Below are 26,994 nucleotides of genomic sequence, written 5' to 3' on the forward strand. Positions count from 1 at the left end.
ACATTAATCTAGAAACCAAGAAATCTAAATTTTTAACCATCTAGGTCTTTCACTTTCCGTTTTATTTTCCACAACGAAAACCTCCTTTTAACTTTGATTAACAAACTGTCATAATCGGCATATCTCAAATCTGTAAGTATTTCAGGCTCCGATTCTGATTCCAGCTCTCATCCCCGCTAATCCAATCCCGAAGTTTTTATAGTCACTCTGCTGTACACGCTCCATCCTAAGAAAAAAAACTACGTTTCCCAGAAGGTCTTGCTCGATTATAAAGTCTTTAAAAAGCCCCCATAGCAAACCGGATATACCTCACACACTAATGCCTGATTAGGGAAATGAATGAATTCCTCTGCCTGGCAAAATATTTCAGTACGGGCTGACAAGAAGCCTAGCTCCTTTTCTGCCTTGGCGGAGTGGAGATGTTAATCCCAGCGTGGCTCGATTTAACAAAATTAAAGGTTGCTATCAGGGATCGGATTAGACACCCCGAGAGCGATGGGAAGGCGGATGATTGAGGTCCTGAGAAGTGCGGAGACCGAATTGGAGCGAGGGACTATCGCCGAATCGCCGTTGAGCGCGCGCCGACAGCCGTTGGGTGCGCGTGCCGGTCGCCGAGGTCGAGTCTGACAGACGCGGATCGGGATCAGAGCGCGGACAAGATGAGCAGCAAAGAAGGTGGCGTGGGACAAGGGGAGGGGAGAGCCCCTCGTCCGAGGAGCAAAATGCAAGGGGCGCGGGGAAGGCCAGTGGCTGCCTTTCCTCACCTGGCTGCCTTTCCCAGGCCCTTTATTTAAACCCTGGGCTCTTCGTTTCAAATACGGGTAGTCCTCGATTTACGACCACAGTTGAGCCCGCCATTTCTGTTGCTAAGTGAGACGTCTGCGAAGTGATTTTTGCCCCATTTTACGACCTTCCCTGCAGCAGTGGTTAAGTGAATCACTGCAATCGATAATTTAGTAACCTGGCAACCTTAACTTTGTTAAGTGAACCTGACTTCCTCGTTGACTTTGCATGCCAGAATGTTGGGGGAAAAGGTGATCACGTGACCTTGGGACACAGCGACGGTCGTAAACATGAACCAGTTGCCAAGCATCTGAAGTTTGATCACATGATCATAGGGATGCTTCAAATGTCGTAACTGCGAAAAACGGTCATAAGTCACTTTTTCAGTGCCGTTGTAACTTTGAATGGTCACTAAATGAACTGTTGTAAATCAAGGACCACCTGTAATAGAATAACAGAGTTGGAAGGGAGGTCTTCTTGTCCAACCCCCAGCTCAAGCAGGAGTCCCTATACCATTAAGAATAAATTAAAAACCTCCAGTATTGGGCCACCCACAATTTCTGGAGGCAAGTTGTTCCACCGATTGTTATCACTGTCAGGAAGCTTCTCTTTCGTTCTAGGTTGGATCTTTGATAAGTTTCCATCCGTTGCTTCTTGTCCTGCCCTCAGATACTTCAGAGAATAGGTTGTCCCCCTCTTGTTTATGACAGTTCCTCAGATATTGGAAAACTGTTATCATTGTCACCCCTGGTCCTTCTCTTTGTTAGACTATACATACCCACTTCCTGCAACCATTCATTTTAGCCTCCAGACCCTTTATCTTTGTTGCTCTTCTCTGTACTCTTTTCAAAGTCTCAACATCTTTTTTGTATCGTGGTGATCAGAACTGGACACAGTATTCCAAGTGTGGTCTTACAAGGCAGTATATGGCGATATTAAGACTTCACATGATCTTGATGCTAGTACTTTGTTGATGCAGCCTAAGACTGCATTGCCCTTTTTGCCAGCTAAGCACACTGCTGGCTCCTATTTAAGTGGTTGTCTACTAGGACTCCTAAATCCCTCTTGCAGTTACTGTTGTTGAGCTTAGTAGCACCTATTCTATACCTGTGTATTTGTTTTTCCTTGCTTATTGGTAAGTGTAAAACTTACTTTTCTTCCCACTGAATTGCATTTTGTTGAATAGAGCCAAATATTCAAGTCTGTCTTTCTGGATCTTTTGAGCCTATCTTCTAAAGTGTTGGCTATTCCCTCTAGCTTGGTGTCATCTGCAAATTTCATGAGTCCTCCTTCTATCCTCTCATCTAATTCGTTCATGAAGACGATATGATAGTAGCAGTGTTCTAATATCTAAGGGGCTGCCATAAAGAAGAGGTTCTCCAAAGCACCTGAGGGCAGGACAAGAAGCAATGGGTGGAAACTAATCAAGTATAGATTAGTTTCTATACTAATCTATGTAGAACTAAGGAAAAATTTCCTGACAGTTACAACAATCAGTGGAACAACTTGCTCCAGACGTTGTGGGTGCTCCAACACTGGAAGTTTTTAAGAAGAGATTGGACAACCATTTGTCTGAAATAGTAAAGGGTTTGCTGCTTGAGCAGGGGTTGGACTAGAAGGACCTCCAAGGTTTCTTCCAGCTCTGTTATTCTATTATGTTGAAGAGTACTGGGTCTAAGAAGAACCTTGGTATACCTCACTGCATATTCCCTCCATGTATATGTAGTTTCATTATGGGATACATGTTGAGTGCAGTTTGCCAGCCAGTTACGGATCCATCTGATGGTGATGCTATCTATCCGACATTTCTTATCTTACCAAGAAGTAGGTTGTGGTCTACTTTGTCATATGCCTTACTGGAGTCCAAGTATATGATGTCCACAGCATTTTGCTGGTCCACTAAGTTAGTCACCTTGTCAAAAATTGCAATAAGTTTTTTTTGGCACAATCTGTTTTTGATAAACCCATGTTGGCTTTTAATAATAGATTTGCTTTCTTCTGGGTGTTTGCAGCTCTGTTGTTTGATTACCTATCCTATATGCTGGTATTCTGCCTTGGTTATGTGTCTCACTTTCCATTTTTTATATTTGCCCTTTTTGTCTTTCAGTTTAACTTTGCTGCATTTTCTTGCCTTCTGTGATCCTATTCTTGTTCTTCCTAATTTCTGTTCCTTGTATTTAATCCCCAGACAGAGTCTAGGCATCAGGAACAAGGGGGAAAAAAGCTTGTTGACCTTAAAATGAACACAACAAAATTTCCAAAGGTTGCTTTTTGGCAGGAAGCTCTTGTGCCTGTAACAAGTATGATGAAGCACATCATGTCTTGGAAGAGGCAGAAACCCACCATCTGAAATATTCTATTTATATGTACGGTCCAGGAGTTCACATGTCAGAGCATAGCATTGTTTTTGTAGCTTTTTATTTATACATAAAGCATAGGGCAATGTGTACTTCCCCAGAATGCAGATTTTAATAATTCTGTTTTAATGGTCATTTCACTAAGAACATGTAGAAGTATTATCTGGAGGGAAACACACATTGTCCATGAAAGTAGGAAAACATGAAATGCAATTAATATTACATTACTTTTATGCTGATTCAGTCAATAGAATGTAATAAATTTTAAAACGATTAGCTGACCTTTTGAAACAACCAAAATCAGCTGACTATGTTTCCTCATTCTTTTGAATGATAAGCTATATATGTTATATATGAAGTGCCATCGCCTTGTTTGGCAATTAGTTCTCATCTTAAAAATACCATGAAATCAAAGTTTCCAGATCAGTAGACTGAATCCAGTATTCAGTACAAAATGGTGAATGGAATTGTGGACAGTTTTCTAGTTTCCGAAATGCCTATGATATGGGCATTTTGGCTATGAAAAGTTGTGAACATTTTTTGAGAACTAATACTTTTTTCAATCTTACACAAACAGGTGGCTTCAGAAAAAGGAAACATGACAGTTTTCCACATGGTCATAGGAGGGAAGAGAAAGATAGCATCAATTTTTCTTCATCCATAATGACATCCTTCAAGAGTAAGTAATTTTAGATGCCTTAATTGTGGCTCATTTACGTATATATAAGAAGTGATGATATATATGATTTCTCCATGCAATTCCTCTTAAGCTATGATAGAACCCATTCTGCATCATTTCTGTAACAGTACGGTGTTTGAAGACATGGTTCCAGATTGTTTCTGTGTATTGATTGCTTCATATTATAAGTGATTACTTTCATAAAAATGGAGACTTGCATTACTTTTTTTTTTTTGATTTGTGTGAATTGGATACAATTCTTTAAAGGTTTAGGTCAGAATTTTTGCAGAAAGAATGAAGTTTATTAAACTATTTAGCAAACTATTAACATTCTAAACAGTTAAGCTGTATTTAAACAAAGGTTAAAATGTATTTTAGTAGCTTTATGAGTTTCTCAGAACATGTGAAATCTGTTTTTGGACAGCTGTATATTTTGTAGAGTTTACATGTTCATATCTGTATTTCTAATATTGTTTCATATTTATTGATATTCATTTTCAGTGTTTCAACTGGAACTTGATACAAGACATGATAAATATGAAAGACTTGTGAAACTTAGTCGTGACATAACTATTGAAAGCAAAAGGACCATATTCCTACTTCATAGAATTACCAGGCAGGTATCTATGTTTGTCTTTCACATTTCCTAATATATACCATACCTTTCACTTTGCTCAGATATGCAAAAACAAAGGCATCCTGTAATAAGTAACATAAAGCAAAGAGTTAGGAATGGAGGGAAAAAAATTTAAAATATTTTTTTGAATATATAAGTGACCAACATATATATTGAAGTTCTAGTGCTTATAATAGTGTTTGAAAAGGATGAATGTGATAACTTTTAAAGCAAAATACAAAATGACCTGTGTATAGCATATATCATTGCTTCTTTGCTGATGTTTTAACAGCAGTCACTTTTTAATTTGATTGTATTCTGTAATCACAGTGCTTCCAATGTAGAAGAAATACTAACAGAATCTGAAGTCAAATTAGATCTCGTGAGACAGAAGATAAAACAAGTAGCACAAGAATTGATGGGAGAAGATATGCATCAGTACCATAGAGCTGTTTCTCCAGGTATGTGTGAGAAATAAAAAAAGTAAACAAAATTTGCAAAAGGGATAATTCTGGATATTTTATCAGTCTTGATTTTATTACATTGGGCAACATATTGATGATGATTTTGATTCTATCACCCAGAGATAATGTTTGTTTCGATTCCATTAAAATATTTGGATATAGGAATTTATAACATTGATTTAGGGAGAGACTTTGCATTGTACAGAAATCAGTTGCAGTTGTTCTGGGCTAGCTAATTAGTGGGTTAAACCTTAATTTCTGTTGTACCTATTTCTACTATAAAATTCTACTTATTTTATGTTATATAATCAAAGAGATGCAAAAAAATCCTCAGAATATTTATTTAATTATTTAAAAGACATATTTCTGTCCATCTTGTAAATCACAACTCTGGGTAACTCATAACAATAAAAACTACAACAGTAATAAAAAAAACCCCAAAGATAATAAACTAGGCACCTGTTCTATAATTTTTAGTCCAACAAATAATGAAATCCTTGGGCTCTATCTCCATGCCTGGGGAGAAAACCAACCCTTTATGTTTTTTTGGAAACTAAATGTGTGAAAGCCTGCTAGATCTCAGACAGGAAGAGAGAGGCAGCTATGGAAAAGGGATGTTTCCTGACTCCCACCAGATTTAAGAGATGAGACCTGGAGTGTCCCCACACTAGCCTAATAGAGTGGGCAGATGGAATCAGGGTGAGCCCATTCCACAAATAACCTGGCTCATGCCATGCAGAGTTTTAAAAGTAATAAGCAAGAACTTGCCTTGCACCTGGAAAGAAATCAGAAACCCTAACTCCATCTGGCTAGGCTTGAGTTGGAGCTAGTTTCTCCTTATCCAGACTGTCACAGGACCTGGGTCAACACTAAAATAATGCTACCTTGGGTAGAGAAAGGAAACTGGCATCATCAGCATACTGTACCTCATTCAGCGGTTTTATATAGATGTTAAAGAGGAACACAGCCCTGAGGTACCTATATTGCAGGAACCTAGGGCTTGACACCCTCCTGCCCCCCCAACACGGACTGGAACAAAAGCCAAACAAATGAATTCTACAGTGTAAGGAATGTGGGATGCCTCAGGTGAGTGGGGAAGATCATGGGAGTACTGGTGCAGTCTGCACATGAGTGCCCCTCTCTCTCAGGCTGAAAATCCTGCTTGAATTTTGGCAGGGAGGATTTTTAGCTCTTGAGTGGAGCCTCCCAGGGAGCTTCTTCCCCAAGGCCCCCTGCAATCCTTACCTGGGACTGTCCGCTTAATGACAGCCACTGGGACTGCCAGGATTGTGGTTGTTGAGCAAAGCAGTCCTGGCAGTCATATGACATCTCACTTAATGACCACTCCATGGGATTCTGGCCCCAATTGTGGTAGTTAAGGTGGTTCAACAGTACTCACCTATTTAATACTACAAAAGGAAACAGCTTCTCACAAATAAAAGCCAGGCCCACAATTCAATTTGGTATAGAATTACTAATGACACAGCAATTATTTAAGTTTGCTTTATATTTTTAATTTTGTAAAAGACAGTAGATTAGAAATGGATTTAGCCAATTTCAAAAAAAATCTAGTCAAATTTTAATGAAGTACCAGGACTACAACTTTTATACTTGGTGGAAAATGATATGGCTAGGTGTTATCAATATATAGGTTCTCACTATCTTTTACTAATTTAATGATACTATTAAATGTTAGCACTTTATAATGAAATTCTACAACATTCAATAAGCTCAGCATCAGGAGAAGGGTACCTTTTCTAAATTAAACTCTGAATGCTTCAGTAAGAAAGAATGCAATTATTTTAATTCTTGGAATTCTTACAAAGTACTGTATTTCTTCAAATATTTTTGTAGGACTTGATGAATGGTTGTATAATTAGAACAATGAATAGACTCAGGAATATGGAAATAGCACCTCTATATCGTCTCAATAATTCCACAGAGAGCAAGATAATGGCATTCCACAGAAATTTTTAGAAAAGTAAATTTGGGAAAGCATACTAATTATCCAAACTACCAGAACTAAATGAGTCTGGAATTTAATTCCTTTGGTAAGCAGCAGAGTGCTTACAACAAATCCAAGGATTTTTAGGCAGGAGTTAAAAGATCACATTCTTAGGCAGTTTTTCACAAACCATCAGTAGAATCATTTCATAAAATGTGGAAGCATTTACTGTTTGGTGGTTTCATATGTAGCCTGAGCTCCAACATAAGGTTTTATCTAAATTGTAATCACAACTGTATCAAATAAGTCAGTATTGATGAATGAACCTCCAGAAGTTTAGGGACATAATTGATTTCTACTCTAAAGTTTGTAGATAGATTGTAGATTACTGCAGCCTTGCATAAGTCTCTCTGTGTACACTTATTACTGTGCCATCATACAAGATACGAGGCTTTTGCTGAGAGAAAGGGCACCTGGAGAAAAGAGAAATAACATGCCAGATGTCTAGAAGTAGCCAAGGAAGACCATAAACAAAAAGGAATAAGTAGATCAATTTTTATGTCTTCATTTATAAAAAAATAAACAGATCACTAGGGAAAGAAAGGCCAGTTAGGTATAAAAGTAAAAGCCACAAATAAAAAAATATAGGATTTGGAAGATGAAGCTTCAAAATATTTTAGAATGAAAGAGATTGTGAAGGAATATACTGACATTTAAAAAATAAAGTTTGTGCTTTAACATTTAGGACTAAGTAACTGCTGAAAGGAACTTGTTTTGCTATTACTCAATCCAGCTAAATAGCATGTAGTACCAGGTCCTAATATAGTTTCTGGTTTTCTACCATAGCCAATGAGCCCTTTACAGCTACTTCTCGATGAATAGCTTGCTTACTATCATATTTGAACATAACATTATAAATCAGTCCCTTTCATCAGAGTTGTAACAAGTCATAGCAGAAAGACAAGTTTTCAATAAAATTAAAGTTGTTCCAACCAAGAATCTACGTTTTGAGGCAGTCTTAAATACCAGTATCTTTTGCAATACTATGCATCTAAATCAGGGGTCCTCAAACTTTTTAAACAGGGAGCCAATTCACGATCCCTCAGACTGTTGGGGGGCTGGGTGGGCATGGCTAGGTGGTCATGTGACTATGTGGGCGTGACTAGGTCATGTGGCTAGGTGGGCGTGGCCAATTTAACAGTCCATTGAACAATGCACACAAATTAAACTTTAATTTTGTTTTGCCCTTTTTTTGGTTCTTTTCACCCCCATCCTTAGAAGCATTCTGCAGGCCAAAACCAGGCCAAAACTGCTCCTTTTTTGGCCAAAAACTGGCCGTTTTAGCCCATTTTTTGGGCTCCTTTCTCCCTCTCCACCTCCAGAAGCATTCTGCAGGCCAAAATTGTTGGGTTTACCTTTCAGTTCCAGTCCACAGGGCTCCCGAAGGCAAGTCCTGCACTCTGCTGAAGAGTGGGCGGGGCAATGTGGGCGGGGCAATCTTGTGGTTCTGCGCGGGCCGGATTAATGGCTTCAGTGGGCCGCATGCGGCCCATGTGCCGCAGTTTGAGGACCCATGATCTAAATGCAGCTGAAACTAAGCAGCTTTAATTTGCTAGAATCTGTCCATGCAAAGTTTCAGCTGTTATCAGGATCCTTTCCCTGTAAGTGGCTGTTGCTTTGCTAGCTGATGGCTTTTTCCTTTCTTTATGCATGTATTTCTAATTTCAGGTCAGTGATCTGCATTGTGCCTGGGAATGGAAATGCCGACATTTGGTCTTTCAGTGTGTTTAGTTCTTCAGGGTCTGAATTGTTAGGTTTATTACCTTGATCCTCTTCTGAGAAAGACCTTGTCTTGTAATGATGCTCTGGTTGCTTTCAGACATTTTAATTGTTTAGAAAAGACAAAGAGAATATTGAGAATCTTATTAGTAGATAAGGATAAAGATCTCATTGTGAACGGATAGTGACATCCAAAGATTAGTCTTCCACAGTGTTTGAGTGGAGAGAAAAAGACCAGTCTTAAATAAAAAGTATTAAAAGAGATACTGTACAGAATTTTTTGGTTTAAGCATTCATTTGTTTTAATATTGCAATATGATACTGTTTTAATACTTAGTTTCTGTCAGTTGGGCTTGACTCCGGGTTCCTGTATGGATTGTTGTTCACTATTTTCTTATCTTTAGCCAGTATTTTTAAGTACTTGGTTTTATTTCTTCCATCTCCAATAGGTCATTTGCAAAAATCCTCTAGTGCAAATGATCACTTGATAATAGCAAAGAATAAGAGTTATTGTATGCTACCTAATGGTTGTGTGGACATTTGTACTGTGGCATGTGTATGGCAGCCCAGTCAACACATAGAAGTGCCCATGCATGCTTACAGAGTAGTATCCTTAAACAGGCATAAATACAATATTTTATAAAGTTCAAGATATATATTTCAAAATCATCTTATCCTGTTGCTTTTACATTTCCTAGAATGTTTTTTGCTGGAGGCAGCAATGTAATATTTCAAATAAGTTTTTGAAATCATTCTTTCGAATTGTTCAAGGCGCAGAGTAGTCAAACTATACATGTTGTTGCTGAAATTATTTTGAGGGCCATCTGAAGCATTAAAAAGCTTCTATTTTGTACTGTTTGCAAGCAAAAGCTGTTGCTTTTTTTGGAAAATAAGCATTTAAAAGTTTTGATTTCAGCGGTTTTAGCACTAATTTTTAATGAATAGTATTTGAACTTTCAATGGTCAGCAATCACAGCAAGATGATATTGTACTTCAGAAATGTATAATACAGTACCCATTTTATGGTATAGCACTCAAATTTTACATAATCAGAACAATTGTAGGATTTTAGTGACATGCTGAGAAAAGGTACCTAAAGATCTTACTTTGTACATCCTAACTATCGTAAATTGTTTGTATTGTATTGTTTTATTTTATTTAGATTTTATCAAAAATGGTGTAACAATAAAGGTTAAAGAATTGAATAATCTATTTAATTGTTTTAATAGTTACAGTAGTGACTAACAAAAAAAATCTAACAAGGATATGCAAAGGTTGAATGTAATAATCATATATCTATAAATAGAAGTGCCATAAATACGATTCCTGGGAATATTGTTTGGCGTTGGTTGTTACGAAATGCTTTTTTTGGGGTTACTCCAAGCCACTGTTCTTTGACTTAAAGATAAAATAATTCTGGCAAAGCACTAAAGAAGTTCCACTTTTTCCCTCATTAAGATTAGTGCTAATGGCATGCAGAACATTTCCCCTAAGGATACTCATATGAGCTCAAATGCTGAGTATAGTACTAATAATTGAACAATAACAAAAATGATGACTGTTTTCTACACATTTCTTAAAGTACAGATTGTCCCAAGGGATAATTAAACAAGCAAACAAAGATACACTGAAATAACTAGTTAAAAAACAAAGGCAGACCAACTTTTGCACATTGTTATTGTTATCTTTTTGTGGTTACTTTTGAAGTATGTTTGTAATAAAAAAAATCTCTCTTTCCTCCTATGTAAGGGATACATATCCTTTGGAATATGTGAACAATTTGGCTTTAAAACTGAAATAGCGGTAGGCAAATGCAAGACTTATTTTGCACAGTAGTTGCTTTTGTTATTCTAATCGTATTACACTGGTTGAAAATTTAATTTAATTTAATAAAGGGAATTCCCATATACTTCAATTTAGTGCCTTACATTAAAATAAGACTCTTCCTTAATATAAATATCCTCTATCATGAAACATTTGTGAATAAAGTGTGAAGATTATTATTTAGAGTTGAATTTTGTTTTTGGATGTTCTATGCTTCTTTAGTTGGAAGTAAATCCTACCAAGATCAATAGAAACTCTGTTTTGTAGTAAGTATGCATATGATTTTATCTATATAGCCTTACATAAGTCTTCCATAATTCATCAAACACTATTATTATGCACTACGAACTATAAGAAGAACATAGTCTAAAAGTTGATACAGGGAGAACAATAGAGGGAAATTGCCAATATAATTGAGCAGGACATTGCTTTGTCTGTTTGAATTAGAGAAGAACATAAAAATGGGATTTTATCAAGGTTTCATGAAAAGGAGTCGCACAGATGTTTTAATAAGCAACTTGCATGATTAGAAAAGGAGAAAGAGCAGAAGACCTTTGAAAAGTCTTGTGGAGCTGAAGAAATAGAGATTTAGGCAAGGATATATTATGATAGAAGAGAAAAAGATGAGTGGCTTCTGAAAGTAAACATTGTTACATCATGAAGAAGTTAATTTTCCTCTTTTTAAATGGGAATTTTAAATTTGGTTTTAAATTATTGGGGTTTTAAAATGGTTCAGCCAAATTTATTTAATTTGTTTTATCTCTATTTTAAATTTTGTATCTATATGTTTTATTTTATGGCTGTTCACCGCCCTGAGTCCTTCGGGAGTAGGGCGGTATACAAATTTAATTAGTAATAATAATAAAGTTTATGGAAGGGTATACTATTTATAGGGAGAGTTGGATTAAGATCAGAGAATAGAGAAGAAATTATATAAATAGAAAAATTATCTTTTAAAGATTTTGTGGTGATTGTGACAAACATGGCAGGTGAATCTGGGTCTTTTTAACAAAACAAAACAAATCAGGATACAAGTTGCTTACATTAAGAAACACTCACTCTCCTGGTCACATGACCCCGAGCAAAGCTACTATAATGGGCTGGGGTGGGGGAATCCAGTCTGCTTTCCTTGCCCTGTTCTTTCTCAATCCAGCATAATATTGGAAATTGTGTAATCTGGATCAAGGCTACTTCTGATTCCATCCTTAGGAGAACTCCCTGAAAACTAAACAAAACAGAATCAAAGTCTTTTGAGGGGCAGGGGAAGCTGGTAGAAGAAAGATTGAGTATTATAAAAAGGAGCTGAATCTAGCTAGGGCTTACAGAGCAAGAGACACAATTGGGCAGCAGATTGGATTGTTGCCAGCTGCTCCACTCTAAATTCTCCTCCCCTTAGTCATATGATCAGAAGACCCTATTCTGTTTTCCAGTGCACACATACCAAACACAAAGATGTAAGCAGAACAAAATATAAATGCTTCCTACCCTGACTTTTCTAGCGGCATTGGAAAGAATTCTAGAATCGTATTCTTCATGTTTTCCCTATTGGTTTATATGTTAATCTTATATTTTAAAAGAGAGATGGGGGGGAAGTTGGATAGTATAAAATGAACACATACTGATTCAATATATCTTAAAGGTATCTCCATTCTAAATCCTCATTGCTAAGGAACTGTACAAAAGCTGCCTTATAAACTACTCACTTTCCAGCAGTGAGATTCCTAAGTAATTTTTTTTCTTGGAAACAACCCAAAACTAAAAGCAGGAAGATGTTGTTGGATGAAATAGTGAAGTGGGATAGGGATTTTTTTTCCACCTTGGGGATTATTTGTGAAAGTAACGGATGTCCTTCCATTAAAACTACAATGTATTTAAAACATCCTTTTACCTGCTTAGCAAAACCACCTTTTGTCAAGGTCTTGGGTCATTTTAAATGTTATTCCAAGCTGCTTTTTGTGGAGGACTTCTGAAAGGCACGTATTTAATGTCAAACATTTATTGTAAGAAAGATAGTTAAAATAAATTTCATTGTAATCTAGGGACTAATGTGCGTAGAATATGGATCAACTATTTTTCTTTTAATTACGGGAACGACTTGTAATGTTCATGCAACATCACTACCCATGAGCTGCACTGGTTTCCAGTAAGCGTATGTAATACAGGGTGCTGGTTACTACCTTTAACGTTATGCAAGGCATAGGACTTGCTCTCAAAGTATTAGCCTTCATTTGTCATTTAAACATTGCTGTCTTATGGGACCTAGGAAGCATGCCTTTTCAGTGGCTGCTCTTAGGCTCTGAAACATTCCCCTCCTCCCACACAATATATAATTGGCCCCAACCTTGCTGGCCCTTAAAAAGTGTTTCCCTCAGGAATTGGGGTCTAATTGAATAGAGCCCCATGTCCTCCTATTTATTTTTATCGTATACTGACCGAGTCACATTGTTTGATTTTGGTGGATACATAAATGTTTGAAACAAACACATCCTGTTTTTCTATTTTTAATTCAATGCAGTCATGACATATAGCATTACTTATTATCCAATGAATCCCTCACATTTTAAATTGTGTCTTATGTATAGATTATATCTTTAGAAAAATGCAAGGGCAACTATCAATGAGCATCTATCTACATAATATAAAGTTTCAGATAATTAAATGTGTATTTATAAAAACAGACTGAATAAACTGAATTTTGTTAAATTGTTTTTTAAGTTTCTAAGCTAAGAATTGAAGACCAGCATTTTTTTTCAAGAACTGAAAATATCAATAATACCAAAAATTTATGTTGAGCATTTTTCCATAGATTAATTCTCCCCTTAATCTCATGATCTCTATGGTTGAGAATCTTTCAGTAATGTTGATTTTATTTCCAAGATACTTTACTATATTAGCTTGGATAGAGAGAAACAAACATTTGGATAGTATGCTTTTCCAAGAATCACTGCAGTAAAGGCTTTAAAATACTAATCATTGCAACTAAAATTGTCATATGCATAATCTAAAAAGAATCTCCAATGCATAACCTAAAAAAGTCTGCATCAGTCAAAAAGTGATTAAAAGCTGACATCCCTAAAATATCACTTAAACTCTTTTACTGTGAATTCCTACAGGATAATATATTTTACATATTTCCATGTCAACTAGGTCTTCAAGAGTATGTGGAAGCTGTTTCATTTCAGTATTTTATCAAAACCCGGTCATTAATTAGCTTAGAGGACATCAATAAACAACTGATATTTACAGAAGATAATAAAGAAGAAGAAAGGAAGGTACTATCATTTCTAAATGTATATTATAAAGAATTGATATAGAGGGTGGACAATACGCCAATGATATGATCATGAAGTCTCCTTGTGTTCTCACTTCCTGCAAGTCGTCTTCTTTTGTCTCCCTTTTTCAGAGGTGGTTTGAAAATCCTCACTTTTTTCATTTGGGATCAGGGAAAAACGGAAGTTTGCATTTCTGTTATCAAAAACATCTTTTTATTTTGTCACTATTACTCTTAGCATAACCTTGGGCTGTTTTCCTTTAAAATACGACTGAGGAATAGAAGAATAGCAGCATTGGGAATATATTAGGAGTGTGCAGCTGATATTGTTGTCCAGTGACATATAGAATGAAGAAAAAGTTTCTTTAGGGGAATGTCTGTAGTATTGGAAGCCTGATCTGCAAGAATTTCTTTTTCTCAATTTAATTCTTTTTTTTTTCCATTTGAAGGTTGGAATTATTTTTCCATTTATAAAATTGGCTTTTAAAAAAGCTTATAAGGCTATACTAGGGATACTATATCTGGACTCCAAAATTACAGGAAGCTTTAATTCTTGTCTGCCATCCCATTGTACTCTGGCTTTCCTCATCAGCCCTTATATGGACTCTCTAGCTTCCCATAGCTTGTGGCTTTCCACTAAGCAGCAGCCATGGAGTGCTAGGCTAGTCAGTAGCTGCTTGTCCTTTCCTCTGTTTAAAATGAGTACCATTCTTCCATTACTTGTAGGTCTTGGCAGAAGGAGTTCTTAGCTTCTCATTTCTGTTCTAAAGGGTTTTTTAGCCCTTCACATTTGAGATTTCTAGTCAATCAGATCTTGCTGCTTAAAAACTGCAAATATCTATTTCAATGTTTCTCAACCTTGGCCTTTAAGTTGTGGGGACTTCAACTTCCAGAATTTTCATTCTTCTTTAGCCTCTTCCTCTATTGGCTCATGTAAACTGCTTCCGTGAAATTGACAAATTGTTGAACTTCCATGTACCTAAGTTTCTGCCAGAGTGATCAGTTTCTTGAGATATGGGAATCTCATCCTCAGTTGATCCTTGGATAAAGAGTGCATCTTGAGGATCTTTATAAATTTTATGGGTCTTTGTTGATTAAGGAATTATTTTTTTAGTTCAGTTCATTAAACTGTGAAAGCAAACAGCAATATATATTAGTTTATTACACAGTGATGATGATATATAATGGTGGCAAAATATTGTTTTCAAAATAGAAATAGTGCAAAGTAGAAATACAAGATACACAAACACACACACATACACACACACAGCTTTTCTTATTTAGAAACTGGCATCTTGCCAACTGAAGAGTTAATGAATATGAAGTTTCTATAAAAATTACTGCAATAATTCTTTCCTAGCTGAACTCCTATTTCTTACTGCTTGGCTAGCCATAAAGTAAGACTTACCTGGTGTGGAGATGATTTTTCACGCCATGTAATTGTTGATGGCAAAGGAAATTTACTATGTAAAAAGATATTAATTTGCTATTAATATTATGCCACCCAAAATAGAGTTCACTTGGGACCAATGTAAAAGAGATGAAAATTACAAGTCTTCCAGAAGGGAAATCATCCATTAAAAAGTTCCAAAGCAAGCCCACCTTCTTTCTAAAATTGTTTTTGTTAATTTCCTGAACTGTTTTACAAATTGAACTTTCTCTCTGTGATAAACTGTTTTGTATTCTGTTGTATTACTAGCCATCTTCAGATTCTCCTAATAAGGAAAACAATACCTGGAACATAAAAGTGACACCTGTGGATTATCTTCTGGGAGTGGCTGATCTAACTGGAGAATTGATGCGGATGTGTATTAATAGTGTTGGCAATGGTGATATAGATACTCCATTTGAGCTGAGTCAGTTCCTGTGTCAGATTTATGATGGCTTTTCTTACATTGGTAACACTGGACCGTATGAAGTTTCTAAGAAGCTCTATACTTTGAAACAGAGCTTAGCTAAAGTGGAGAATGCCTGTTATACACTGAAAGTCAGGGGTTCTGAGATACCAAAGCATATGCTAGCTGATGTGTTCTCCAGTAAAACAGAAATCATTGACCAAGAGGATGGACTTTCTTAAGCATACTGGGAACCTCACAACATACAAGATCAAGAACTACAGAATCAGAGCAAAGCCAAGCCCTGGATTTGCTTATCAGAAATCTTAGCCATAATTCATGTTTTATGAATAGCTAAAGTAGAATATGTTGTTTTCTAAAACAGTTATTGTGTAATGATTTAACATGCCCCCCCCCTAAGCTTATCGCTCAGTGAAAATGTTGATTTTATACAGGGACTACTTCTTATATTCTCTACTTTAGTATTGTGGGCAAACTGCAGGTTACCTTAAACCAGGTACCAGTGAAGGACCATAGTCCATAATATACATGCAATATGATGACAATTTGCTTTGTTTCATTGTTGCTATTATTTAAGTGGTTAAAATCTTTGACTGTTCAGAATGTTCTGATGTTTACATGTTTGTTTTTAAATGACTGAAGAGAAAGTTAATTGAATGGGAAAGAATCTAGGAAAAGCTAACAAGTTTAGCTTATACTATTCTTTGGATACTTTCATAGTATATCTTTTTATGTATCTTAATGTTGACTTTTAATAGGTAAGTTAATACTAACACCTTGCAAATTAAGCCAAGCAAAAGCAGATATCTTGTAAAGACTTTTAGCATAAATAGAATCAGTGGGTATACTCAGTTAAAGTATACCCTGTGGAAGGATTTGGAAGATAATGCTCGAGAAAATAAATAAGAAAAAATATTTGAAATATGGTTTAAAGCTGAAGTTGACAGAATTTGTAAATTATGTATCTGTCCTATGTATGTTTTTCAAAGGATTATGATATTGTTTTGTGTATTTAGTTAATCACTTGCTTCAGATTTTCGATTAGCCACTCCAGCTTAGACTTTAACTTCCTTTCTGTGAACAGAATAGAATTAAATTTATAGAACAGGCTTTCCTGCTTCCCTTTTCTCTGCGTAGCCCTGTATCTTTTGTAAATCTGTTCCTGAGAACAGGGAACTCTTGAGCATGGTGTGGAATAAATTATAAAAGGCCTGGTTGGTAGAAATTACTTGTACGAATGTAAGAATTCAGGATCCAAGTCATTGTGTTCTGTGGGAAATGTAAACATAAAAGTAGGTGAGGATCCAGGCTCTCTACTATACACAAACACATTGAATTTCCTACCACAGTTCTTCCATGTTTTTATATTGCTGATATTTAGCATGGTCTATTTTCAGATACATGATATAGTACAGCAGTATTTTGCCACCTTTTTAAGAATCACCAGATTTCTCATATGATAAAAATTTAGAAAGCAGTCTTTTCCTCCCATTATAAGGCTTAACGATGTTTCTGCATTTTTATATAATAAAGGCATCTTGTAAAAGTATTAATTAGTTGGCATTTTTTTTTCTGACAAGATATTTTTTTTCTTATCATACTTTAATGAAAGGAAACCATTTCTTCCGTGACACTTTTCAGTATGCCACATAGTAAACTTGTATGTAATTAATTTTTTTTTGCACAAAAATTAAGATTTCTAATTGTAATATTGCTCTAAATGCTCATAATTTTGGATCAGCTTGCTTTCAAGATGAAAGAGGTATTTGCAGTTCATTGCTTATTGAGTTTGCAATACATTATTTGGAGAGATCAAAAGAAAAACTTTTGTTTGATTTTTAATGGGTCAGAGGCATCCATGGTTCCTTCTTTAGCACTTACAAGATTCCCTGCTGAAGTTTTACCCCATCCCCAAAGGGATGGTGGCAGTAACACATTGCAAACAAAATGTCAGAACTTAGTATTTTTACAGATCCCATAAGCAATATCAGAAATAAAAATGAGGGTAGCTGCAGTCAGGTGCTTTGTTTTGAAATCTGCCATTTATCAGAAAAAAGACCAATAGTGTGCTGTGGAGAAAAATTCTGTTTTGGGGTCTAAAGGGTATAATGATCAATCGCTTTGTCAATTTGTTTTCTGGAAAACGTGTTTTGTGTCTTGATACATCTACCGTACTCAAACTTCCAAATTGTTTGCTGACTCAAAAGGTTGTTCTACTCAAGTATTAGGTTATCTGAAATACATTTACCTAGGCAGTAGTTAGTTGTCTAGGCATAATTAACCATTGCTTTCCTGAATATGATGTTCTCTAGATGTGTTGCATTAAAAACTGATCAGTCACAGCTAACATAGCTAAAAACATGCCGGATTGATAGGTACTGCAATGTACTGTGTAGGAGCCATCAGATTGAGATTGATAGTCTAAAACCTATGTAGAAATTGGGAAATTCAAATTGTTATCTGAAGTGATAAGCAAACATTATGGAACGATGTGGTCTTTGGAAAAAGAAAGACAATTGTATAGAATTACCTGTCTATGGAGATTCTCAGTCATCCAGGTCATGGTTGAACCTTTTGTTTTTCAAAAGGCAATTGGATTTTGTTTTTCCTTGAATATTTTTTGTTTTTCATCCTAGAAGGTGCTTCAGTTCTGACTGAAGAACTGAAGAAGCTTCTTGGATGAAAAGTGAAACATCTTCCAGGAAAAATAAAAGTCCAGATGCCTTTTGAAGGATATAGGATTATCTGAAAAATTTGTTCCATATATATTACTTATGTTTGATTATTGCCTGCATAGTTGTAAAATATTCTTGGTCCTCTCCATTCAGGAGTTTCCATAATACAAGTTGATCACTCATTCAACTTTTCAGGAGTTTCCATAATACAAGTTGATCACTATTAGTAATAGCTATGGAAAAGCATCAAGCTTTCCTAGAAATACACCTGTGACATATGCCTGCATGTGAGATAAAAATAATAGTTGAAAGAAAGTAGGTCTTTAAAAATATTTTTTGAAGTTCTTAATAAACATATAAAAGCTAAGTCAAACTAAACAAGAAGAAAATAGAACAATAAAAATGCAGAAGATGCAGGAAAAAGATACCAGAAAAAAAGATAACAAAAGTAATAATACAGGGCTTCAAACTTCCACACCAACCATAACAGTACCTTTTCACCCTTTTTTGAAGTTACAAATAATAAAAACCCCTCTCTATAGCTTTTTATCAATACACAATCCAAAAATCAGTTTTTTGGTCCTAATTCAGCAAAAAGTTCCTTAGGAGTTACTATGAATGTCAAACAAATGTTTTATCCTTGGTCAATTAGTCCAACTTCTTATTCCTCTTTGCATGATCTTGACATTTAAGCCATTCCAATGGCATTGCAAGATTTCATCTTTCATCACTCTTTGGTATTTAAAAGAAGTCTTCAGTACTTTCACCAACCTACTTTATAAATCCCATAAAGAGGCATACAAGATTTTTTTTTTATTCTCCCCCCCCAACTTAACTATTAGTTTATTGAAGTATAAAATACAAAGAAAAAAACATGAAAAAGTAAGAGAGGAAGGGAAAAGGAGTATAGTGTAACAGCAGAAGAAAAAGAAAAAGGCACCAACTTCCGATTTTCTTTGGCACAGTTGAAGGTAACATTACAACCACAACTTTTTGCTTTTACACAACAGTATGTACAAGCCATTTCTATAACAAGCCTGTCAAGTTTACAAAAACAATCAAATTTTAACTTTTACCGGTTAAAGATGGATTCGCAACTGGTTGACAAACAGTACTCAGCGAGTAGTCCTTAATGGGTCTAAGTCTACATGGAGAGAAATAAGCAGTAGGGTGCCACAAGGTTCTGTCTTAGGCCCAGTACTCTTCAATATCTTCATAAACGACTTAGATGAGGGAATAGAAGGGGAACTCACCAAATTTGCAGATGATACTAAGCTGGGAGGAATAGCTAACACCCTAGAACAGTGATGGCTAACCTTTTTCCCATCACGTGCCAGGAACGGTGTGTGTGTGTGTGGTCACGCACGTGCGCGCCCAAACCCATAATTCTATGCGTCCTGCCCCATGCATGCGTGCGCGACCACCACCCCGACTCCTGGCACGCGATGGCACAGTAGGCCCATTTTTTGCTCTCCCCATCCTCCAGAGCCTTTCTAGGAGTCTGGGGAGGGCAAAAATGGCCTCCCCCCCCGGAGGCCCTCCAGAGGCTGAAAATGGCCCGTTTGCCAACTTCCACCGGATCTGTTCACTTACCCACTACCTAGTCATAGATGAACATGGATTCTGCTTTCATCAGCCTTTGATCAAGCTCAACAGCAATCTTACAATTAGGATCCTTGGAAGAGCACGCCCAGAAAAGAGTAAAAACAGATGTTTTTACTAAATGTATTGATTTTATATTTTATTTCATGTATCTAATTTCGAGACTGCCCATCTTATTTATAGAGTGACAATTTGCTAGATTTTATTTCACACTTACATGCCAGTCAGTGTGGAATTTGTGTCTTTAAACTGGTTGGCTGCAATTAATGGTCTAAATGGAGCCCATAATACTTTTTAAAAGGATGATTTGCAAAGGAAAAATAGTACAAGAGCTTTCCAGCTACATTAAACAAAAATAATGAAAGAGAAGTAAGATCCAGTCCTGATCACCACAGTCTCATTTATTTGGCCCTCCCTAGAAATATATATGTTCTAGAAATTTAAAATGCCTTTCAAATTTACATGACTGAGAATTTGGAAAAATGATACTGAAATCCCAAAACAATAAGTGGCAAAATGCCTATTTCTTAGCTTGCTTAAACCTGGGCTTGATCATATTGGCTTGGTTTTCGGCCAAAATCCAAGCATTGTTTAAACAGATGTTCCTTTGCACTATAAAATTCTATATTATTGGGAGCTGTTTCCTTTTAAGGAAACCAGTTGCTTTGAGCTACAAGAACATTTTTATTTTAGAAGTAATGAGTTGAATGAAGCACTAGATTCTTTATAATCAGTGCAACTATAATCAGCTAAAACCCAAGCAACATGTCTCTTGTACAGCAACTACTGAAATTTAGGGGTACTTTCTGAAAGTTATACAGGTTATCTGGAATTTCATGTCTATAAACAGAAGATGAAAAACAAAATCTGAGAAATGACAAGTGTTTCCAAATTATTCCTAGAAAATATTTCCAGACCCACTCCAGCCACTATTTCTACATTTTACTAGTGGAACCTAGGAGATAGCTCCCAACATGGATAAATCATACTTGCTTTCTGTAGGCTATTTCCTATATGGATCATGGCAACTTCCAGAGATCAACAAATCTCTGAAATTTTTTTATGTAAAAAAAAAAAAAAAAAAATGACCGTTCTTGCTTTTAAAATTCTGCAGCTTTTTTGCAGACAGAAATCACAGTATCATGCTTTAAAGGTACTGTGAGGGTTCCTAATACAGTCCAATACTGACATCTTGTGGACAGTATTGTTTATCACTTCAAACTATTCTTATTTCAGCCTGCCTGGGATTTTATTTTATGTTTTTGAAAGATTCCAGTAAATGTGCCAACTCCAATAATCAATTAAACAATCAATTATTGTTCAACAGTCCCAAACAAATTACAGGTAGTTGTTGTTTAATGATTGCCTTGTTTACCAACAGTTTGCAGTTACAATGGTGATGAAAAAGTAACTGTGACCAATCCTTACATTCACAACCTTTATAGATCTGTAAAGCAAAGGAAAGCAGAAGAAAGATCAAAAATACAGTTGTGGTTCCATTTAGTGACCACTTTGCTTAATGACTGAATTGCAATCCCAATGATAATTGCTAAATGGGGACAATGTTATTACCTTATTTATGGTAAATAATGGAGTTTTCTACTTAATGCTGAAGACTAATTGCCAAGGCCAATTCCTTCAAGCTACCACTTCCCTCTCATTTATGCAATGCAACTATAAAGCCCTGCCTACAGAGCTACAAAATTTATTATTTATTCATGACATTTCTGTACCATAGAAAATATCCATAAGCTATTAAAGCTACACATTTCAGTCAAATATGTCCAAATATATTGTATATTTCATACAAGAAATTTAAGCTTTCTATACATCATTATTTTGATGCATGAGATATATTAGTATTTTGATGGAGTACATCCAGGGAGGAAAAGGGGACTATTTCCGGAAGCATCAGAAGTTCAAAAAGATTTACAATACTGCACAGGCTTGGTTGCTTCAGCTGCTACAACTTATTTTGCGCCCCACTACTAATGTACCATTTGTAACCCTAGATCTTTCAGCATATTTGTTGGGAAGTTGGTACAGTATCTTTGACCAGATCTAAGCCCCTTCTGATCTAAGATTGATGCAATGAAGCATTATATATAATATGGCAAATAATGTCTCAGCATGTTATATGCTACATAACCGTGGGTGGGAAATCTTCAATTAGAGAGTACAGTCTATGATTTTGTAGTAAGCCATAATAGAATCTGAAGCCTGTGTGACCCCAGACAATGACAATGTGCTTAACAAATCATGGCTTTGTATGATGTGTGAACTTAGCTTGCATGACAGCGAGCTTTCCATTTCTTCTTCATTTTGCCTTCCTCCTGCAGACCATCTATTGTGAGCAATTAATAATTGCAAATGAACACTACTGATATATAAAGGTGAGATCATTACAGCAATCTTATCCAGTCATTAGAAAACAATGTCCTGGTAAGAAACCAGTTATTGGCCACAATAGAATAAAATACTTCCAGCCTCTGCTGTGGTTTGCAGAATTAAGGCACCCGTTCGTTTCTAGCTAGCATTTGCAATGGGCATCTACAGGTCTGTTCCTCAGCAGGCTGTTGATCCAACTTGAGCATCTGATCAGTGGAGAACAGACTGGCGGTTTCCGGCTGCTAATGGCAACGGGAAGTCAGCAAGCTTGAGCTGTATTGCTGAGGAAGATGAGGAAGAGCCTTGCCCATCTCAGCAATTCTACTCTAAATCCAGGGTTTCCTGCAACAGGAAACCAGCCATCTGGAAGTAGAATCACCAGAGGATTGGTGATTGGCTATATAGGTTTTTAGTTACTAAAACTGGTATTACTTGCCTAAGCTTTTTCATTGGTGGAACTTCTGAAACATGTGATCCCCAGAAACCCTTCTTCTGTTCAGCTCCATTGATTCCTCCCTCCTTCTAATCTCTTCCCCTTTTGATGCTTTCTGCATACCAACTCTGTTTCAAAATATCCTCTAATTTGCTAAGTTGCTGGTATCCTTAAGATTTATATTGACTGTTTCCCTATGACTATCATTAAGTGTTGTACCTTATGATTCTTGATGAATGTATCTTTTCTTTTATGTACACTGAGAGCGTATGCACCAAGACCAATTCCTTGTGTGTCCAATCACACTTGGCCAATAAAGAATTCAATTCAATTCAATTCAATTCAATCTATTCTATTCTGTTCTGTTCTGTTCTGTTCTGTTCTGTTCTGTTCTGTTCTGTTCTGTTCTGTTCTGTTCTGTTCTATTCTATTCTATTCTATTCATTCCAAGACTGCAGTCAAGAAAGAGACATCAGAGAACATGTATCTTGATAATGGAACTGAACTGTTAAGAAGCTCTCACCAAGAGGGCTTTAGGATCCAAGCACTGTCTCGCATTAGTTTGAGATGATGTTTCTGCATGCCATGCTAACCATAAGTGTGCGTGTCAGAACATATTGTCAGTTCCTTTATGGTTATGCATCATGTGAACACCAAGTAGCTGCCCTTTTGGTTGTTGATTTCCAACTGCAAGCTAACCAACCAAGATTTCAATATTGTCTACAATATTTTTTTGTTCCCGCAACTGCCTCAACAAGTCCTTATATTCACAATACGGATATAATAATACTAAAGGCAAGACTCTAGACCTAAATAGTCCCCAGAAAACTTGGCAGAAATAGAGAATGCGTAACTATGTTCATGTAACGGCAGTCCTTACATAACTACTGACAGAATGTTTGTGGAGTATTTTAGAATATTTTGTATCGCTAAACAAAGGCTGAACACTTCTTAGAGAATCTCTAGTTCCCTCAAAATCCCGTAACAAACTTCACAGTCACACCCATTTCTGCTTTTCTCAGAAATATTTAGATCAGGGTTTTTCCAGCCTATGATGTCTACTTCCTTTGAGGAGATGCCAACAGAGTCCAAGGTAGGTATGAAGAACCTTTTAGTTGTACATTGTGACAAAAGACAAAAAACAAAAACCCTCCACCTTGCTCAGAATAGTAATTTCAATTGAATAACATGGTGGTGAAGGAGGCACAGACTAGTCCAAGCCTTGGAAAACAGGTTGAGAGATGATTCCAGAACCTTGAATTAAATCTAGGAGGAATTCCTGCCTGGCTTCAGGTGTGATGATGTCCCAAATATTAATTTGTGATGCTGAGGACCGGAATGAATCCCCAATCCCAGGGCAGCCAGAAACTCAACAGGAGCAGCCTCCTCCAGCAAAAAGAGACTTACTAACCGCGCAGTTACTCAAACCCTTCGAGACCCCGGGGACGCGGGGCCAGAGCAAGAAAAAGCGGCAAGCTCGGGAGGAGCGGCTGCGAGCAGACAGGGCTCTTCCTCTCCAGCCTCGGCGGAGGCAGATTGGATGGCGGGGCCTCCACCCAGCCTTTGGCTGCCGCCCTGGGCCTTCCCGTCGGCTCCAGCGGATGCGAGTGGTTGTCCAGGGGCGGGGAAGAGGCAGCGGCCGAGCCTGGGATGGCTGGAGCGCGCCAGCTGCACAACATCTGCGGAGCCGGAAAGAAGTTCCAGCGCGCCCCAGCTCGGGCAGGACGGGGCTGATTCCAACCCAGGTGAGGATTTGGGATTTCCCGGGGTGAAGGGAACCCAGGTTGGCAGCAGTCGCGCCCTTGCCTCGCTTCCCCCTCTCCTGAGCCACGCCAGATGTGCGTGGGAAACGAAATCGCTTCCTACCCTGGCGACCCCGCTGCCTTCCCGGACGCTCTGCTAATGCCTCCCATGGCCGCAGCGCCGCCTCTGCTTCTCCCAGGCCAGTGTGAACAGCTGGAAACGAGCCGCCTGCCTTCGTGGGTAACGGAGGCTAGAGGACGAGCTTAAGAGAACTTTCCTTTGCCACGGTAACTTTCCGTTGTTCTTCTCCGGGGACTCGTCCGCCTGACTTTCCCCTCCGCCGCCACACCTCCCGTCTCTCTGTGGCTAGAAGAGCGACACCAACACACAACCCTGCCTGGTGTGAACCACAGGAGAAAGGAGGGCAAAATAACCAAGGGCGGTTTGCTACTTTTTCTCGTGGGTCTCTTTAACAGTTACTGTGGTTTCAGGCAGCCAAGACCTAGAGTTGCCGCTGGAATTTAATTTAATTTAATTTAATTTAATTTAATTTATCATATTTCTATGCCGCCCGGCTTACAACAGAAATAATATGTGTTCCACCTGTTGGATTGCAGCCTTTAAAAGATTTTAAAAGAGTATTTTAGAGGACCCTGGCAGAGATCAAAGGACAACCTTAGGAAAGGAAATGCTTTGTTCATCCTAACAAAGCAATCACTGTATTCTGCACCAATTCATCCAGGATTGAGTCTAGCCATACCCATCTCTCTCTCTCTCTCCCTTTCCCTTTTATGAAAAAACGATAGGGAATTAAGACTTTAGATATGCAGAAAAGTATTTTTTGGCTATCTGTATCTTTTCTTCTGACTTCAGACTTGGAGAGAGCTGTGATTTAAATGGGGGAAGTAGCACACTAGAGGGAACTAAAATACATTCCCCTATCCACTTCCGTTGTCTTCATAACGGTCATGAAACTGTTTGCTTAAGGAAAAAGAAAGTGCAAGATATGAGTCATGGATCTTATTAATCAACTTTGATCTTGGGTCAAGCTATTATAAGTCAGCTGGCCTCGAGAAAAATATACAGATACCATTTCAGATGTGTACCTGTGTACTTTTGCCATAGGATCTGGCATATAATTACATCTCTTCTGCCACGTCAATAATATTTATCTGGAACACAGGGACAAATTCTGGCCTTCAAAAAAAAAAAATGTCCATAAAAACCGTTTAAATGGTATAATACAGTTTAAATCCATCCTTTACTTGGAAAGGCATTTGACCCAGTGGTGAAATGTGAAATTTGTTACTACCGGTTCTGTGGGCGTGGCTTGGTGGGGAGGTAATGTGACTGGGTGGGCGTGGCCAACTTCTTTTTTTTTTTACTTTTAAAAGCATTTTTTCTACACCCTTAAGAGGTTGCAGAAAAAAATGCTTTTAAAAGCCTCTGACGATAAGGCAACTCAGCTGGAATTGTCAGAGGCTTTTAAAAGCATTTTTTCCTACAACCTCTTCAGCCGAAGAGGTTGTACAAGAAATGCTTTTAAAAGTAAAAAAAAAAAACCTCTGATGATTGCGCAGCTCAGCTGGGCATGTGGGGGGGAGGCAGGGATTTTTGCTATAGGTTCGCCGAACCACTCGCCGCCATCGCTACCTGATCAGGCGATCCAGTCCAAACTGGGAGCATTTCACCCCTGATTTGTCCTGAGTGTGAAAGTACACAATGCAGTTGACTAGGACTTTGGTCTTGCAGAGGCCAGCTCTATTGATCATGTCAAATTCCTTGGTGAGGTAATCAAGAATTGATTTATATTGTCCTTTGCTTTTTTAAAAATAAGGAGTTCTTATATTTGTTTTAAATACTAAATATGTGTTAATTGATTGCCTTGATGAGATCATTTTTTTCTTTATTGTTCTTCCCTAGTTGGAAGGGATAAAAAGTAAATTACAAAGCAGTATCATGATTAAGGCAAATATATGTGTCCCAAGGTAATGTTGCAGGATCTAATCTGTGTTGGTCACCCAGGTTTGGTCTTCTGATCTTTTGGACTCATGCTGGAGCCCATCCTCAGGGAACTTCTCTCTTACATGTGAGCATGAGTCTGAAAGCTCAGAAGACTAAACCTCTGGTCCTAGTGATTGATACAGATTAGATCCTGCTACAAAGCAGTATGTTCATCACAAAAAATAGAATAGGATTCATCAGTTTCACATAGAGTTTTCTGAAAGTGATTGCTGGGTAGCTGTAAAATAGTGCTGGTATTTCTGTTCCTGTATTCTCTTTTTATTTTAGACTCAGACTAAGCAGTCCTTAGAATAAAATTTGGAAGGGTCCATTGTAAGCCATTGTTAAGGTTCCAAGTAATACATCCCATTCAATAAGAATTCCAAGGTAGGCAAATTCCTCAAAGAACATTTTATTAGGACGTATCAGATTGGCACATTCCTGGTGGAAAACTGGCTCTAAGTTCCCACCGGTTTTACACCCAATTAAAAATAAAACTTTGTCACTTCCCCTCCAGAGTCTCCAGTCACATGGTCCAATCAACATACAGTCCAGTTGCTAGGTGACCTCAGTCT

General features: G+C 37.3%; 2 protein-coding genes and 1 long non-coding RNA gene across 3 annotated transcripts in view; 2 read left to right on the forward strand and 1 right to left on the reverse strand.

Moving 5' to 3' along the window:
• The first annotated feature begins 295 nt into the window (after positions 1-295).
• Positions 296-17,123, forward strand: TSNAX (translin associated factor X). The gene is made up of 6 exons (XM_034428347.3): positions 296-675; positions 3,718-3,819; positions 4,321-4,435; positions 4,766-4,896; positions 13,595-13,719; positions 15,418-17,123. Exons 1-6 carry the CDS (start codon positions 660-662, stop codon positions 15,793-15,795), a joined length of 867 nt encoding a protein of 288 aa, XP_034284238.1. The 5' UTR covers positions 296-659; the 3' UTR covers positions 15,796-17,123.
• On the reverse strand, positions 6,682-24,807 carry LOC148116861 (uncharacterized). The gene is made up of 2 exons (XR_015731452.1): positions 24,539-24,807; positions 6,682-14,846 (listed from the first exon to the last, which is right to left on the reverse strand). It is a non-coding gene; the product is annotated as an uncharacterized LOC148116861 (long non-coding RNA).
• Positions 24,095-26,994, forward strand: part of DISC1 (DISC1 scaffold protein) — a 159,949-nt gene continuing 157,049 nt past the window's right edge. Inside the window, 1 exon segment of the mRNA XM_060692357.2 lies at positions 24,095-24,417. The gene's annotated coding sequence lies outside the window, so the exon portion shown is untranslated.

This window comes from Pantherophis guttatus, chromosome 1 (assembly GCF_059756535.1).
Source record: "Pantherophis guttatus breed Tessera chromosome 1, ASM5975653v1, whole genome shotgun sequence".
Classification (NCBI taxonomy): domain Eukaryota; kingdom Metazoa; phylum Chordata; class Lepidosauria; order Squamata; family Colubridae; genus Pantherophis; species Pantherophis guttatus.

Bases quoted from the DNA above. Each gene is read 5' to 3' on its own strand.
- TSNAX (XM_034428347.3), top strand. The intron at 4,897-13,594 runs GTATGTGTGAGA...CATGTCAACTAG, and splicing joins CCATAGAGCTGTTTCTCCAG to GTCTTCAAGAGTATGTGGAA. The intron at 13,720-15,417 runs GTACTATCATTT...TTGTATTACTAG, and splicing joins ATAAAGAAGAAGAAAGGAAG to CCATCTTCAGATTCTCCTAA.